The sequence below is a fragment of the Ooceraea biroi genome, chromosome 13, assembly GCF_003672135.1.
Source record: "Ooceraea biroi isolate clonal line C1 chromosome 13, Obir_v5.4, whole genome shotgun sequence".
NCBI lineage: Eukaryota > Metazoa > Arthropoda > Insecta > Hymenoptera > Formicidae > Ooceraea > Ooceraea biroi.
In genome coordinates this window covers 9441044-9457419 of record NC_039518.1, presented here as the reverse complement: position 1 = coordinate 9457419, position 16376 = coordinate 9441044, and the positions used below count along the sequence as shown (strand labels likewise).

General features: G+C 42.2%; 2 protein-coding genes and 1 non-coding gene across 6 annotated transcripts in view; all 3 read right to left on the bottom strand.

The window, feature by feature from the left end:
- The window catches only part of LOC113563326, a 3783-nt gene extending 2855 nt beyond the window's left edge, over positions 1 to 928 (bottom strand). The window contains exon 1 of the ribosomal RNA XR_003407410.1: positions 1 to 928. This exon is cut by the window's left edge and continues 2855 nt beyond it. This is a non-coding gene — a ribosomal RNA (large subunit ribosomal RNA).
- A 6385-nt stretch (positions 929 to 7313) lies between these two features.
- LOC105286362 (dynein regulatory complex subunit 4) lies at positions 7314 to 10444 on the bottom strand. Of its 4 annotated transcripts, none has more exons than XM_011351292.2 (8): positions 9796 to 10444; positions 9272 to 9489; positions 8940 to 9201; positions 8526 to 8786; positions 8256 to 8423; positions 8076 to 8162; positions 7781 to 7993; positions 7314 to 7692 (listed from the first exon to the last, which is right to left on the bottom strand). In XM_011351292.2, exons 1-8 carry the CDS (start codon positions 9796 to 9798, stop codon positions 7582 to 7584), a joined length of 1323 nt encoding a protein of 440 aa, XP_011349594.1. In that variant the 5' UTR covers positions 9799 to 10444; the 3' UTR covers positions 7314 to 7581. The 4 variants fall into 4 exon arrangements, with proteins under 4 accessions (XP_011349594.1, XP_011349592.1, XP_011349593.1 ...); XM_011351290.2 differs by having other exon boundaries at positions 7314 to 7993; positions 9796 to 9972; positions 10076 to 10444; XM_011351291.2 differs by having other exon boundaries at positions 7314 to 7993; positions 9272 to 9555.
- A 2020-nt stretch (positions 10445 to 12464) lies between these two features.
- Positions 12465 to 16235, bottom strand: LOC105286360 (pantothenate kinase 3). The gene is made up of 10 exons (XM_011351282.3): positions 15881 to 16235; positions 14822 to 14999; positions 14029 to 14207; positions 13742 to 13915; positions 13507 to 13674; positions 13363 to 13439; positions 13097 to 13273; positions 12889 to 13024; positions 12690 to 12803; positions 12465 to 12598 (listed from the first exon to the last, which is right to left on the bottom strand). The coding sequence occupies exons 2-10, from the start codon at positions 14946 to 14948 to the stop codon at positions 12545 to 12547; spliced, it is 1206 nt and encodes a 401-aa protein (XP_011349584.1). The 5' UTR covers positions 14949 to 14999; positions 15881 to 16235; the 3' UTR covers positions 12465 to 12544.
- Positions 16236 to 16376: the final 141 nt, after the last annotated feature.

Here is a 16376-nt window from a genome sequence, read left to right as displayed (position 1 = left end):
GGCCAGTCTCTCAAGCATTAGATCACCATCTTTCGGGTCGCAGCCAGTATGCTCTATCTCACCCAATGGCAAGCCATCGGATAGACCATGGTTGCGTTGGCCAGACCACGAGCACAAATCCCATGTCACCGCACAAGAGTCTGTCTTCTTACTATAATACGCGCCATTATAGAGTTTTCGACGGCACTCTCTCGACTCGCATAATTAGCCAATACCTCCACGGTCCGTGTTTCAAGACGGGCCGGATAGGGTGACCACTTTCACATTGACCCGCACATTCACTTTGAGGGACAATCGAGTGCACAGCGCGACGGCGACAAACCAGAGTACCGCATCCCAGGCAAGACACCCAGTACTGCAGCGGTATTCAGGGCAACAATCAGGCTGAACTCGCGAATGCGCTATAATCGTCAACGCCAATCAATGCAGTCACAGTGAGCGTGCCATACGCTAGGACGATCAGCGACGGATCTTCTATACGCAAACAGCTTTGCCGCAAGACTATATCGGCTCTATCGCTTCCACACTCCAGTGGTTTCCCGCTCTCTTGAACTCTCTTTCAGTTCTTTGCAGCTTTCCCCTCTACGTGCTGTTTGCTATCGAATTCGTATTCGTATTTAGCCTTAGATATTTATCGCAACTTTAGACTGCACTTTCAGCAGCCCCGACTCCAAAAGCGCAACACTAAACACCGTCCGCGCGGTGCTCATGCAGGGCTTGCACCCTCTGAGGCTAAGCCTTGTTCAAAAGACTGAGCACACGTTCACAGATGGTAGTGCAACACCCATCACATTTCTCGTCACCCGGCAAGGAGCAACGTGATTCGACGCTGGGCTCATCCACTACTCGCCGTTATAGAATCCTGTTGGTTCTTTTCCTCCGCTAACTATGCTTAAGTTCAGCAGGTAATCCTTCTGAGTTCAGGGCTTTTCATTATAGATCGTACATCGTTTGCACATGTTAAATTAATATTATCGTATATCATCAACCCACACATGTGGAGACGTAAAACATACATCAATAAATTCGTAGTTGGCATGGATCATATACGCGAACTGAGAATGAAATAACCATTCTCTGTCACACGCGAGCGCCAGGCAAACGACTCAGTTTCTGATTAGTTGGTGGTGAGCAAACACGACGACTTGGTATTGCGCGCAGCAACAATTGATATCAATTCTAGTCAACTGGAAGCATTCTCAGTTCTTCATCTTTCGACGAATCGGGATTGGCTGCCGTGTACTCTCCTTAAAACTAATCCTTAGACTTTATTGGTAAGAAAAGCCCTGAACCAGAATTGTGGGATTAAGTTGGATCGTGCGGTTAAGGTTAGTATATAATATTCATGTATAACTATTATCAATCAAAATTTATCTTTATTTTTATCGGCCTTTTTTAGAAACAAGATACAAATATTATTATATACAGAATATATTATGCATATAGAATATATTTCTTTAGAGTACTAATGATAACAACAAACAGTGCAAACAGATTTTATAACAGACTTTAAGCTAATAAGAATTATCTACTAAAACTGAATTTCGTAATAACGAAATTACCTCTCGAGAACGGAGAAACTTCGTTCGAAACTATATTTGCATAGCACCATTACGAAACGATAGCAGTAATATTCTCTCTTTGCAACTGGTATAAGGGAACATGTTTATGTCACGGGTGGTAGTGTAATAGATGTTTCAGGAATAATATTACTTTCAAAATAATAGTACTTTGAAATATATAATATAATAACTATAATATAATATAGATGGATGGTAAGGCGTGTAAAAGTGTAAAATAACTCAATTTTTTTTTTCCATTAAATATTTTATAAATGTACATATATTTCACCTTATAATTTTGTTTGCATAATGTATTCAACTTTTTTTTTTTTTTATATAAAAATATGTATGCGTTTAAGTATAAAATAAACAGGTATTACTTATGCTATTTTATTACTTATGCTTATGCTAATTCTCCACAAGTTCTTTCTAGAATCGCCAAAACCAAATAATGTTTACGCTCACTACTATACTCCATAAGGAAATAGTACTATTTTATTCTATGTGTACTGCGACTAGTGGTCATTATCTGTATATATAATATTTTATATTATTTATTGCAATCGTTTTTTTTTTTTTTTTTTTTTCTGTTCACTCATTCGTTCGCAAAGTAACAAAAAAGTGTTAATTTTCCTAATTTTCAACAATAAGTCAAATATACGTCAAGTTGAACTGAGTAAATTAGTTGAACTAACTACATTTATAATTATATGCAAATTTTAATAACTTATTCAACTTTATTAACGAAAGAAAGAAAACCAAATCTTTTACATTGTACTTAGTTTCTTTTTGTACTTATTTTTTTTTTTTTTTTTTTTTTTAAATTATCCAACTTTCCTGAATTTGCTCAATTTTTTAATGGTTAATACACGGCTTTGTTTTTTAATCATCGGCCTGCGGCGCTTGAACAAAGAAAATTTCTTTTTTTTTTTTCCTTTTTTCTCTCCCTTTCCTCAATTTCTCCTTTTTTTAACGGTTAGTACACCAGGCTTTTTTTCCGATCATCGGCCTGCGGCGCTCAAACCAAGCAAATTTTTTTTTTTTTTTTCTTTAATTTTCTCCATTCTTTTTTTTTTATGGCTAATACACTAGGCTTTTTTCCGATTATCGGCCTGCGGTGCTCAAACCGAGCAAATTTCTATTTTTTTTTTTTTTTTTTTTTTTCTTCCCTCAATTTTCCAGTGGTTAAATATAACAATAAACTATAATATAATAAACCACGCTTTTTTTCGGCTCATCGGCCTGCGGCGCTTAAACCAAGCAAAATTTACATTTTTTCTCTTCATTTCCTGCATTTTCTGCATTTTCCTTTTTCTTTCTTCTTTTCTCTTTTCTCTTTTCTCTTTTCTCTTCTCTTTTCTCTTTTATCATTACCTCTCACTATATTGTTAACCGCCTGCTTAATTCCATGCAATACCAAACCATCATCTCTTCATCATCTTACCTTACCATCGTCTCTTCCTTTACTAATTTCCAAAATTCCTCCTACTCCCTTCCATTCCTCACCCTCAACCGGTTAACTAAACCTTACGAGTAGCAATAAATCTATATTTTATTCCTATTCCTATTCCTATTCCTATTCCTATTCCTATTCCTATTCCTATTCCAATTCAACCTTACAACGATCATCCAATCAATATCCTCTTCTAATAACACCTGGCTAATATTTTACAGTCACGGCTTCTATTAAACCTCCATCGTACTTCCAGCCACGTCTCCCATGCAATGTCGCTGTGTCGCCATTGCCACATCGCACCAACCAATGCAAATATCACGCAAACAGCCAATAGGTCCAATGCGGCAATAAGCATCACGGCCATTCCCGCTCCTTAGCTTAAGCGCCTCTTCGCCCAGTCCGTCTCCCGCATTCCATAACGCTTCAGCCAAAACTTCCTCTCCACTCTCCACTCTCCACTCTCCACTCTCCACCATCCTCTTCTTTCCTCGCTATCCAATCTATTCTACATTCTTCTTCACGCTCCACACTCACAATACGGCCTGTATGCAGGGGGCATTTCGGTAACGTGTCAGCGATCGGTAGTCCTCCATACTCGTCGCTTCTTCATACTCCGAATAAACGTACATAGGCTATCTCTATCCTCGTTCCATCTACCTGCTCCCATATCGCAATCCCTGCCACACCATTTCCTCTTTTTTTTTTTTTTTTTTTTTTTCCATCTAGTCCGTACTGCAGGCTTTTTTCACGCCCATCAGCCTGCGGCGCACGAACCAAGCAAATTTCTATTTTTCTCTTCCTTCCCTCAATTTTTCCACTTTTTCCGGGTCAGCACCGCCTATCTTTCTAATCGTTACTATCGCAGCCTTTTTTTTTACCACCAAGAAAACAAACTTCATTTTTCCCCTCTTTCATTTTTTTTTTTTTTTTTTCTTTTTCCTTCTTAGTACTGCGCCTATTTATATCGTTAGTACGGACGGCATTCATCCCGGTTACCACCACGTTAAATCCATTATTTTCCCATTTTCTCTCCCTTCCCTTCCCTTCCCTTCCCTTCCCTTCCTCTCATTTTCTCCTCTTTCCTGCTTTCCTGCTTTCCTGCTTTCCTGCTTTCCTGCTTTTCTTTCCTTACCATCGCGCGCGCATTTCCCTTCTTAATGCCTTAACACGGATACACGGATACACGGATATACCGACAGCATCTCCGCCGGTCGGTCCGTCTATCACCAGTGCAGTACATCTCTATCATGTCCATGTCCATGTCCACTAAAAAAAAAAAAAAAAAAAAAATATCCAATATCCACCAATTTTACAACTATTTTTATTCTTACGTCCCTGTTACGTCGCTCCGTCAGCTCGACCAACGGCGCCCCACCGTCTCGCCTCTGCCTCTGCCTCTGCCTCTGCCTCTGCCTCTGCCTCTGCCTCTCCACGTACGTACGCACGCAACCGCCGTACCAAGTGTCTTCCAGCCCACCGATACGCTTCCATTCTCCGCTCCATTTTCCGCTCAACCACCAACGTCCATTTCACCCTCATATTTTTATTTTTATTTTTATTTATATTTATATTTATATTTATATTTATATTTATATTATTCCACACCGTCTCTTTTTACTCCATCGTCCTTTTTACCTAAGGCAAACGTAAGGTCAATCCCTTTTACCAACGGGATCCTCCTATCCTCCTATCCTCCTATCCTCCTATCCTTCTATCCTCCTATCCTCCTATCCTCCTCAGCAGCACCTGTACCATCTGTCCAACCAGAGGGTCAAGCCACGCTAACTCATTCATTTCATCAAATTTCCCTAATTTCTACTAATTAACCTCAAATTCTTCCCATCATATTCCAATCAATAACTCTTACAAATACCAATCTTTATCATTTTCAAAACCGAATACACCATCCAACATTATTACCATTTTTTACATTTTTTACATCTTTTTCATCTTTTCCATCTCTTCCATCTTTTCCATTACCCACTCACTTCCACCACTTCCAAATACACCCTACCATTTTACTTCTTTCCAAAACGCAAACATATTCCTGCAACGCCTTTCAATTTCATCCAAATTATTCATTCTATCTAAATTCCTTCCCTTCTTTCCAAAGGTCATGCCTTAAGGCATATTTAAATATCCCTACCCCTACCTACACCTTCTCCGTAGAATAAAGATCCGTCTTTATCAGCCAACTATCATTTCCAACGCCTCATCCACACTAATCCAGCCACGCGGTAGCGTCGCCACGCCCGGTACGTAAACCACCACCTTCCGACCAATCGGAGCCACGCAGTACGCGTCGCGCGCTACCTACCTACCTACCTACCTACCTACCTACCTACCTACCTACCTACCTACCTAACTAGCTTATCCGCAATTTCCCCTCTAATTCATGTCCCATCAACTTCTCCTTACCATATCTTCTCACCAACTAAACACCTAAACACCTAATCACAAATCTAACCATACTTATATTAACTATAACGTAATTAACTGTAACGTCCATGCGACCTTTCCATTCCGACCACTTCCAAAACAATTGCTGCGCTCCATCCTCCCATATCCTAATCGTATGCTAAAATTCTCGCTTTTCTTCTTCTCCACATTCACGTTCACACTCACCTACGTACGCTCCAACGTCCACGTCCACGTCCAACGTCCACCAATACGGCAGCTGTCAATTCTGTCAAATTTCTATTCATCCAACACCATGAAACAAATAACACCTTTAACGCCTTTTTTACCATACCATTTGTCTTATTTATTATATAATAAATAATAGATCAATATTATTATCCGAAAACATTATTAATATTCAAAAATTCAATAGCGCGCGCCTGTGTTGCTAGTAAAACTCTACATAATTATATAGAAACGTATCAAATTATCAAATATGTCCATACATGTCCATGCATGTCCATACATACTTCCTTTCTCTTGTATAATTTCTCATCACATATATGTACAACAAATAATAAGAAACGATTGAAAAATAAGTAGAAAAGTCATTTGCGCATTCTTTTTCTAAAATTGTGACATAATTGTGAGATAATATTTCATTCATCGGGCGCGCGTATGTGCGGGCGTGTGTACGGCCGTGCGGGCGGGCGGGCATGCGGACGAATCATTATTCATGACTTTGTCAGAGACGCAGCTGTTGCGGCGCATCACTTTGCCAGCTAACTGACTCTCTAGCTTGTCAGCTAGCTCACTCTCTAGCTCTCTCGCTCTCTCGCTCTCTCGCTCTCTCGCTCTCTCGCTCCGTTCGCGAGATATCAAGCATTTTGTAAAAACTAGCTTTTCGCCATTAACTCCGGAACGGTGCGTGTGACGGAAAGTTCGATAAGGCCGTTGGAAAGGGCTCGCAAATCCCCGTCGAATGCAGTTTGCAAGAACTCTCTACCCCACTCCGTTCGCGAGATATCGGGCTTTTTGTAAATAGTTTTTCGCTCTGCTATTGAAAATACCGTAAACTCAGAAATTACAAAATTCTAGTCCGTACAAATATATTTATTATTATGCGGTCTACATTGTATAATTCCAAACAGAATTAAGAAATTTTTTCATTGTCTTGAATCGGAACCTTTATGAAATAGAGATCAACTGTGCGAATAATTATATCACTTGGAAAAAATATTGCAAGACGTAATTTTGATTTCAAACGGCCTAAATAATATGAAAAGTAACCAGAAAATCTATAGTAAGTAATAACTTACTATTATTATTGTTACTCTTTGGCCGATTTTCATTGTTGATTGTGATTTAAGACCATCTTAAGTAAAATACAATCATAAGATAGATATTTTAATCATAAGATATTTGAAATACCAATCACACAGTCGTATTATCATCTTAAGACTACTTCAGATCGTCTGGAAATAAGACCGGACTATGAATACTGGCCTTTGATATTAAAAAATTAAAATAATAATATTAAGCATATATTTTATACGAATTTTTATGCGAATATATATATTTTATATATATATATATATATATATATATAATATATATATATATATTATTTTATATATATATATTTTAATACATATTTAAGATTAACAATATGCACTGATTTACTGCACGGTCAACGGACAATCACTACGATCGTGTACTAAATTGTTGCAACGACGACACGCAACGTAATGATTCCGAATCTTGACGTTACATTTGGAAATAAAACTAAATAAATAAATAATAAAAATGTATAGAATTAATATATAAATAAAATAAAAATAACGTAGAAAAAAAAAAATCTATCAGTGTTATGGCGTTAAATCATTTCTAAATCGCACTTTTAATCGTTATTTTTTATTTCATTTATTTGCATTGTTGCGTGTTGTCATATACATTGTTGTCATATACGTATTTTTGGTAACGTCTTGTTTTTTTGTTTTTTTTTTCCCTAAGCACCTTCCAATAAAAAAAAAAAAAAAACGGAACGAATGAGAACTTCGTTGCATCGTTTGACGCGAACGTGCGGTAATGAGTTCTGCTCCCGCGCGACACTCATCTTTGTTCTTCCTTCCAACGACGTTTACGACGTTCATCCTTCGTGTTTCACTCTCGCTTGGCTTGCTTCTCTTGATAATTGAGAGGTGAATGTGCGCTTTGTGCGTTGTTCGTCGATTCGCGTTGCCATTTTCCTGCCTCGTTCCTTTTTAGCGTGTCCTGAAAGGAGAAAGGAAAAAAAACAAAAAGAGATGGAAGGGAAACTGTGGTGGGGACGGATTTCTCGTTTGATCGTCTTCCTACGTACTTGTGATTTCTCCTTCGTCTTGGTCGTTGTCGCGCTGTCCGATCGTGCGCGAACGGATGCTTCGCCGCCGATTTCCGCTTCGCGTTGCTCCCACAGATTGTACAGTTTCTCCAGTTTCTTTTCCAAGAGCGCGTTTTTTAAGCCCGTCTTCTGCTGCAGCTCCAGGATGGCCGAGACGAATCTCGAGTGCAATTCGTCCCTCTCGGATTGACACTGCGCCCAACGAACGAACGGTGTTTCCCGCGTGTTCTTTGCGATTCCTTTGTTGCTACTGTACGAGTCATGCGTGTCCTACCTTTTCGAAGCGTAGCTCGAGAACCTCGTTTTCCCATTTCAAGTTTTCTAGATCCCTCATCACCGCCGCCAGTCTCCGTTTCGTGTTCTGCGTGGCATTTCGTTACGGTTTTCGTTACGTCTGCGTTTCTAACGACGACGCTGCGGTGCGCTTTAGCGACCTTCTTTCTTTCGTACTAACCGCCAAGCATTGTTTGTTGTTCTCGTAATTTGCCAATTGACGAGCCAGCTCGGCCGCGTTCTCTCGTGCGACTTTCAGCTCCGCCGAACGTTTTTCGTTGTCCGCGGTCAGTTCCCGCGCTTGCTTCTTCGCGCGTTCCTCGTTCCTCTTCGTCGCGTCCATTTGTTCCTGTTTCAACAATCGTTACGTCGCTTCAACGGGTTTTCGCCTCGTCCTGTAAGATCGGGACCCCTTTTCAACGATCGAGGGAACGTTGGACCAACTACTTACCTTCATGCTCTTGATCAGCGACAGATTGTTCAGAGTGATCTCGTTGTAGTAATTCTTCATCTCGGTGAATGCGTTCTCGTGATTCTTTAGCAGATTCGCGATTTGCGCGTTCTTCCGCTCCTCTACTTCCGTCGTTTCCATGCGATGTTTCAGCGTCAACCACTCGTATTGACTGCTCAATTTCTGCTCGTACTTTTGTTCCAATTCTGCAGCCTCCGATTCCAACTTTCTCGTCATGTTGTTTGTTTCTTCCGAATGCCGCTAGATTTTCCACGTGTAATAGTTAAGTGACTTATTCTTTTACAGAAATTTAAAAAGGAACAGAGCAACAAGGAAAAGTAGATTTAGGCAACGTTTTAGGTGTTTGCTAAAACTGCCAAGACTGTGGTGGCAACTACCGCGATTGCGACTTACCAGCTTCAGTGCGCGAATTTCGTTCATGTACGCCAACTCCTGTTCTTTTTGCAGCTTCTTCAGCTCCGATTTATCGTTGATGAGTTCGTTCTCCTGTGCGGCGTGATCATCTTGAGCTAATTTCAGAGCGACCGAATGTTCCGCCTTGGTCTCCGATAGATTGGTCTGATGTTCGTACGTCAGGTGTTTCACCTTTTGCTTGTACAGTTTCAATTCGGCCTCGTGTTTCTCCGCCAGTTCCTCCTTTTCGCGTTCTTTGTTTCTGTACGGTGTCACGAGTGTGCGCGTTTACATTCTTCATCAACATTGGCTATTTTGTCGTTCGAACGTACCTGCCTTGAGCGCGTGCTTCGTCCAACTGGTGTCTCGTTATTTCCCAAAACGTTCGCAATTTGTCCCTTTCTATTTGGAAAAAGTTTCTCTCTTCGCGTTCACGTTCCAATTCCTCCAATATTTTGTGAGCGTACACCTCCAATTGTTCCCTGTTCATCTTGGTCGTGTCCACTCCTTCGACACTGTCTACGGCTTTTCCTTTTACCTTCTTAGGACCCTTATTGAATTTTAAATCATTTTTCGTTCACAACTGCATGTACGTGTATCTTTGTCTTATCTTTATCTTGCAAAGTAATATTCGCATATAAGCGATGAATATTTTTATTCATATAAAAAGTGTATTTTAAAGTAAACAATTAAATGAATAAATAAGGAAAGGGAAAAGACTTCGATAAAAAAAAAAGATTCATCCTCATGAATCTTGTTCAAATTCATAATGTGCTGATAGTACAAAGAGAACAGCGATTATGATTGTACGCGATGTAGATCTGATCCATTGATCGTTGATATTAATGAGACTTACCATTTTTTTCCAATGTCAGAGGACGTAGTCACCTTGCGAGTTTTATGCAATTTCTACGCGTTGAATCGCGATCTCTGTCATGTGGAACGATGTTGAGTCCAAGACTGTCATTCTTCGTTGATTCGATATGTTGGAAGGGAACTGTTTTGTCAGATTGTTGCCAAGTAACGGTCCCTTCTGTAGATACATATACTGTAGATACTGTAGATACGTATATGTATACGGTAGGGGAATGTGGTAGGAATAATTTGTGCTCCAACAAATCGTAATAAGTACGTACGCACGTGTGATCGTGATGCCAAATTTTGGCTTGCTTCGTTCAAACGAGGAAAAAAACGATACAAATATTACGACGACACTTTATTTAGTATAAATCAAGGTTTCTTTTAAGATCGGTTCTAATGGAAACGGACCATTTTGTTTTGCAAAAAGATATAATCTTGTCGCGATTAATGCCGAATTGATATCGATATATTACGCGAATAACGTATCTACAATTTTATTCGTTCTCATTTCCGCGAGTCGACGGAAAGTGAAAGGTGCGTACATCGCGCGAGCGCGATGCTTTCTTTCCGTTCTATTAGGTTGTTCATTAAGTTCTGCGGTTTTCTCGATAGATAGCGTTTGTCCATTGAAAAAGATAGCATGCATCGCCTGAACCGCGGATTGCCGCGTACTCCGTGACAGGTTAGACAACGCTTGACATTTCGCCAGAGTCTTTGTTGTCTTTTGACGTGTTGTGTGTACGCGCTATTCATTGAAAATGGAGGATCAAAAGGTGCATTTTCGGCACATTTTGCTATTTTTCTTCCGCAAAGGAGTAAAAGCGACGGACGCGCAACGTGAGATATGTCGCGTGTACGGGGACTCGGCCATAAGCGCTGACACTTGTCAGCGTTGGTTTGCGCGCTTTCGTTCCGGAGATGTGAACGTCTCCGATGCTGCTCGCTCCGGTCGTCCATCCACCGCTGACGACGACCAAATCGTCGCCGCAATCAAAGCAGACCGACACCTGACGACGCGGGAGATCGCGGAGCGCTTCGACATCGCCCATAGAACGGTTGCGCAGCGATTAAAACGGCTTGGGATGTCGAAAAAAGCAGATGTTTCGGTCCCTCACGAGCTCACCGAAAAGAACATTTTGGACCGCCTCATGATCTGTGAATCCCTGTTGAAATGAAACTCGCTGGAGGCCTTTCTCAAACGGGTGGTCACGGGAGATGAAAAATGGGTGGTATATAACAACATTCGACGCAAGCGGTCATCGTGCGGTCCGGGTGAGTCGTCACAATCGGTTGCCAAAGCGGATTTGCATCCGAAGAAAGTGATGCTGAGTGTGTGGTGGGATTGGCGAGGCGTCCTGTACTTCGAGCTGCTTCCGCGCGGTCGGACCATCGACGCCGAGAAGTATTGCGCTCAGTTAGAAAAATTGAAGCAGGCAGTGGCGGAGAAGCGGCCGGAATTGGCGAGCAGGAAGGGCGTTGTCTTCCACCACGACAACGCCAAACCACACACTGCTTCGGTGACCAAGAAGAAGTTGAAGCGCTTTGGCTGGGAAGTCATGCAGCACCCACCGTAGACCTTGCGCCGTCGGATTACCATCTGTTCCGGTCACTCCAAAACAATCTCGACGGGCAGCGCTTTAATTCAGTGGACGATATTCAAACGTACTTGGAGGACTTTTTCGCGCAGAAGTCGCGCGACTTCTACAAACGCGGCATTATGTCCCTTCCAGAACGTTGGCAGAAGGTGGTCGATCAAGATGGACAATACATTCTAGATTGAATAAATGTATAAGTACAATAGATTTATGTTTTAATTTAGGGCAAAAAAACCGCAGAACTTAATGAACAACCTAATATCATCTTCTCGCGTCACGTGATACACTGATTGAAAAAAACAAACTGCAAACAAACTGTATTTCTCATTACGAATGTCTCATTCTAGTAACCAGTTGAGATGTTCGTAATAAGAAATTCCCGTGTTTCCATTTACGATTTACCGCTATGATGTTGTCATTCGCTCGTTACAAACCTATGAAAAGTTGTGCCGATACCATAACTGTTGCCGTTACTTACGCATGTAAATCTCCCACCTCCCCCCCCCCCTGTGTGCATTCGTACAAAAGCTTTACCGTATAAATTATGAGGTAGAACTAGTCTATATACGGCATGTAATAAACATCGGAAGGAAAGAGGCGATTCTTAATCCCTTTGAATTTCATTCTTCCTACTTATCTGCTTACCGATCGTGTCAGATTTGTGCTCGTGATGCTTATCCGTGTACGATTCTTCCGACGAAAAAGAAATATGTATATCCTCACGCACGATCGTTTCCCTCGACGTAACAATTGTGATAAATTATATCATGTAACAATGATTACAGATATATGTATAAACTTGATTGTACACTCGTATGAGTGAATCGTATTCAACATTGAGTTTCTTTTATGTCTCACGGGTGAAACCCGACTGTCTAATCTGTAGATTCTCTCTCTCTCACACACTCACTCACTCACTCACTCACTCACTCAGTCACTCAGTCACTGTCACTCTCTCTCTCCCTCTCTCTCTCTCTCTCTCTCTCTCTCTCTCTCTCTCTCTCTCTCTCTTACGTTCGTAATTAAATAAAATATAACGAAAAATAAAGAGCCGTATGATGGAACATTCTTGGAAAATTCTGCAGAGTTGGTCGTATGGAATGCTGCGTGATTGTTTCCGAACGAGTCGTGACGTTTCGCGTGTCGCGTTTAGCTGGATTCACCGTTGAACTGTAATAGACACCCAACCGCGCCAAAGTAACCCTGCAACCGAGAAAAAAAGAAAAAAAAAAAGACACGTTAGGTTACACGTTTCATGACGCGATCAAGGACCGCGCTCTGCTTCGGTCCGTACCTCGTGTTCCAAAAACAGTGCCTTCAACGTCCCTTTTGACCAATAATCCATTGCGTAGGCCAATAGTTTCATCGATATAGGATTCACCCTGAGAAAGTTGCCGACAAACACCACCTATAAGAGCGAGAAAGAATCGAGATTTTTTACCGAGTCTTTGACGTACTATTATTACTTGAAGCTGCTCGCGTATTGCGCTTACCCTCTCGATTTTTTCGTTGACTGCACACATACGCGCGATGGAGCCAATGTTGTTTGTGATGGTAACGAGCGTCGCGCGCGCTAGGTCCTCCTTCGTGACGGCGTTTCTACGTTCCGTGGAATTCATTTGTCCGAAACTGAGAACGATGAGAACAATGAGAATGAGAGAGATAATTGCTCCGCTTGGGGAACGCGCTTTGGACTCCTACCTGCTTGCGACTAGATCTCCGGGAAGACCAAACGGACCGTAATCGCCGCCGTATATATCCTTGACCAATTTGTCGACTCGCGTGTTGTCGCCGCCCGTTGCCAGCTCTATCGCCTCTTCGAAAGTGTTACATCCGGTGAGCAGGCAACATAATCCGAGAAACGTACCACCACCTAAACTGTATCGGGCACGGATAAATTTTCTATCGCTCGGCGATCGACGATCGACCAACGTGTCTTACGCTAGCAGTGAGCAAAACGGATTTACCTCGTTCCAGATATTCTTTTGTAATTCTCCGGTCCGTATACAGCCAATATACTTACTCCGGAGCCTATGTTGACGAGCTGGAAAATACGATATCGTCGGAATCAGCCAAAGGGAACGATCGAGTGTGCGCACGATTATTCTTACCAAGAAAGGATAGGGCTCGGAAAAGTCGAACGGCACTTTTTGGCATTTGTTGTCGTCGGTGGGATCCGACCAATAGTAGCATTCGTGTGGATTCGTCGTCTCTATGTAGAGCATTCCACGTATTAAACTGTCCAATTCGTCGAACTTTGCCAGGTTCATGTTTACTTCCTGCGAGAAATATCTCGTTAGATTGATTCGCACCGTCTCCGTCTGCGTCGCCGTCGGACGAACGCACCTTTTGGAAATTCTCCTCAAACTTGAAGGCACCACCACCCGTGGCACAGACGGACGTGACGAGATTGGCCATGCCCTTTGACTTTGCTAGTGCCAAAAAGTTTCCCATTTCACTCGTGGGGAATCTAATGAAATGTAACGTTCCTCGTCTGCCCCTGATGCGAACGTTGTCCATCTGAAATCGTTGCAACGAAATTATCAGTGACAAGGATCGAGCGGGCGCACCGGAATAGCCAAATTACTCCCGAGATCAAATATACCGTGAGCTTGACACTTGAGAAAACTGACTTGCAAATGCGCATCGCGATGACCCGTTTTTCCATACGCCGAGTTCTTCGTCAGGTAACGACGAATATTTTTCAAAGTTTCCACTTCGGCGTTTGCCTCGTCTATCGTAATGTCCTTTGGCTCAAAATACACCAGTTTGCACAGTGTACCACCAATGTCCATTCCGAACCAAGGCATCGCTGTAACCACACATACGATTTACGTACATGTCCGGTCTCATCTTTCCGACTTGTGCAGAGAATTCAAAAGTTGCGTTCAAAGATGTAACGCATGTTGTCGCGTTGAGAGAAGCGAAAACTTTTTTTTCATTTTTTTTTCATTTCTTTTGGTTTTTGTTAAAAGAGGATGATTGACTATTTGGCAGAAGCAAACTATGCGGGATTAAATCTCCAAGAATTCGACTAAATTAATGACGACATAGGCCTGTCACGCGAAAAGACTGCTGCCGCAGTGATAATCGAGAATACGTTTGCTTTCTTTTTTCCTTTTTACACGTGTTAACTGATGATACATGACATATGGAATTGCTACGGGGAAAGTGCAATCTATTTGGAAATCGATATCATCATTGATACAAATAAACGCAACAAAAATGATAATGCACCAAAGATTGTCACAAAGAACATTAGGATAATCGTGAAACGCAACGTGTCTGAAACATGCAACTATGTCAGACGCGCGAGCGTGCGCGCGATAACGAGAAATAATATTTATATACGTACACACACGCACACACATGTGTATACATACGTGTAATAAAAGATAAAAATTGGCAATCTTCAAGCACACATACAATCCATCGACTCACAAGGGGATGAACGATTCCTTGCTTCTTTCGCTGTAATCTCGCCAACGGAAGAATATCCATTGGATTCCATGGTTTTTTCAGGTAAATTATTCTTTTGGCTCTGTGGACTCATTGCTCAAACTTGAGTCGCTCTTCATGAATCCCTCGATTTACGATGCCCTCTCTGTCGGAAAAAGAAATAGATTACGTAAAGATGTGCAATATCGGAAACAAAGAGTATTACGCGGTGGAAACTTTTAAAATGTAAATCGAAATGTTGCAGCGATAGCCTGCTTTGCGAATTCGGAATACGATTATCCTCACGTACGTATAAGGGTAAGTCAAAGATCACGCTTCGTTAGCATGCGCGATACACGTGCCGATGTATTTACATACATATTCATGTATTGTGCGAGGTATGTAAGTATGGAAAATTTTTAGACATTTTTTCTATCGCTTCCTATCGCTTTATTAACATATAATCTGCTTACATGGTGGGGAACGTACGTACGTACGTACGGTTATCACGAGGCCTCGCGACCAGCAAGTTCAAACGTTGGCTCCGTGACGTATAGATGAAACCGTAACTGCACGTAGTACGTGCATGCGCCCGCGCGCGTAACCAATTTGCCAACGTTTATCCACCGCCCTCGCTATCGTTGCGATGACTTGGCGCGAGACACTACCGTGTCTCTTGATAATGACAGAAATATGACGGAGGACATCGCGCGTTATATAAGCGAATGATCGGGTAAATTAGCTAATCGATCAACTTTTCCGACCGTATCGTGAAATTGCTCCGATACGGTTTGGGTAATTGACGTTATTACACTTTAGGTACATCGCACGAGATGCATCACGACCGTTCTGACACTCCCGCGACGATAAACTATCGTTGGCAACCGGAAACGAAAAGTTTTTATCGGATGATGACACCGTGCTCGACGTCAGCGCGAACCAATGCGAATCCCCGCTCAAACGAGATGACGGACGACGAAGGCTTATCGAAACAAAGCGACGCTCTTTTATCCGAATCGGTAGCATTCGCTTTAACGTGATACTTACTCACTGAGAGCGCCGGGAGCGGCGCGATTCGTCAAACACCACGGCCGCCTTTGCCAACTCGACGGTCCCGATCAGCCTCGAGGCTCGAACCTCGTTCGTCCACCCGTACGACCCGTGTCCGCAGCCGCACTCTTGCGATCCCCTCCCCGCGAGTGCGACGACAGTGGTAGAATCTCACTAGAACGGGGCGGTCCTATTGGTCAGGAATAGGATTCGCGCAACGCTGCCACCAGAGAGAGGAGGATGCACGTGCACGTGATTTCATAATGACAAAAGATCGTGTGCATGTTAAATGGAATTTACATTCGGTGTTGTATTTCTCAAATTTCTCAATGCAAAAATATGGGGGCGTAAACGGGGGCGTAAACGGGGGCGTAAACGGGGGCGTAAACGGGGGCGTAAACGGCAGCGTGGCCACGGACGACCAATGGGAAGAGAGAGAAAATGACGAGAGTAAATTCACCAATAAAGCTCGAAATTCTCTAGATGGACTCTA

Excerpts from the sequence above, each read along its gene's own strand:
- LOC105286362 (XM_026974607.1), bottom strand. Across the intron at positions 9,202-9,271 it reads GAAGCACGCGCTCAAGGCAG|AAACAAAGAACGCGAAAAGG; the intron begins GTACGTTCGAAC and ends GACACCGTACAG. Across the intron at positions 7,994-8,075 it reads TCGAGCTACGCTTCGAAAAG|TGTCAATCCGAGAGGGACGA; the intron begins GTAGGACACGCA and ends CGTTGGGCGCAG.
- LOC105286360 (XM_011351282.3), bottom strand. The coding sequence starts at position 14,948 with ATGAGTCCACAGAGCCAAAAGAATAATTTACCTGAAAAAACCATGGAA. Across the intron at positions 13,916-14,028 it reads ATCGCGATGCGCATTTGCAA|ATGGACAACGTTCGCATCAG; the intron begins GTCAGTTTTCTC and ends CAACGATTTCAG. Across the intron at positions 13,025-13,096 it reads GGAGATCTAGTCGCAAGCAG|TTTCGGACAAATGAATTCCA; the intron begins GTAGGAGTCCAA and ends CATCGTTCTCAG.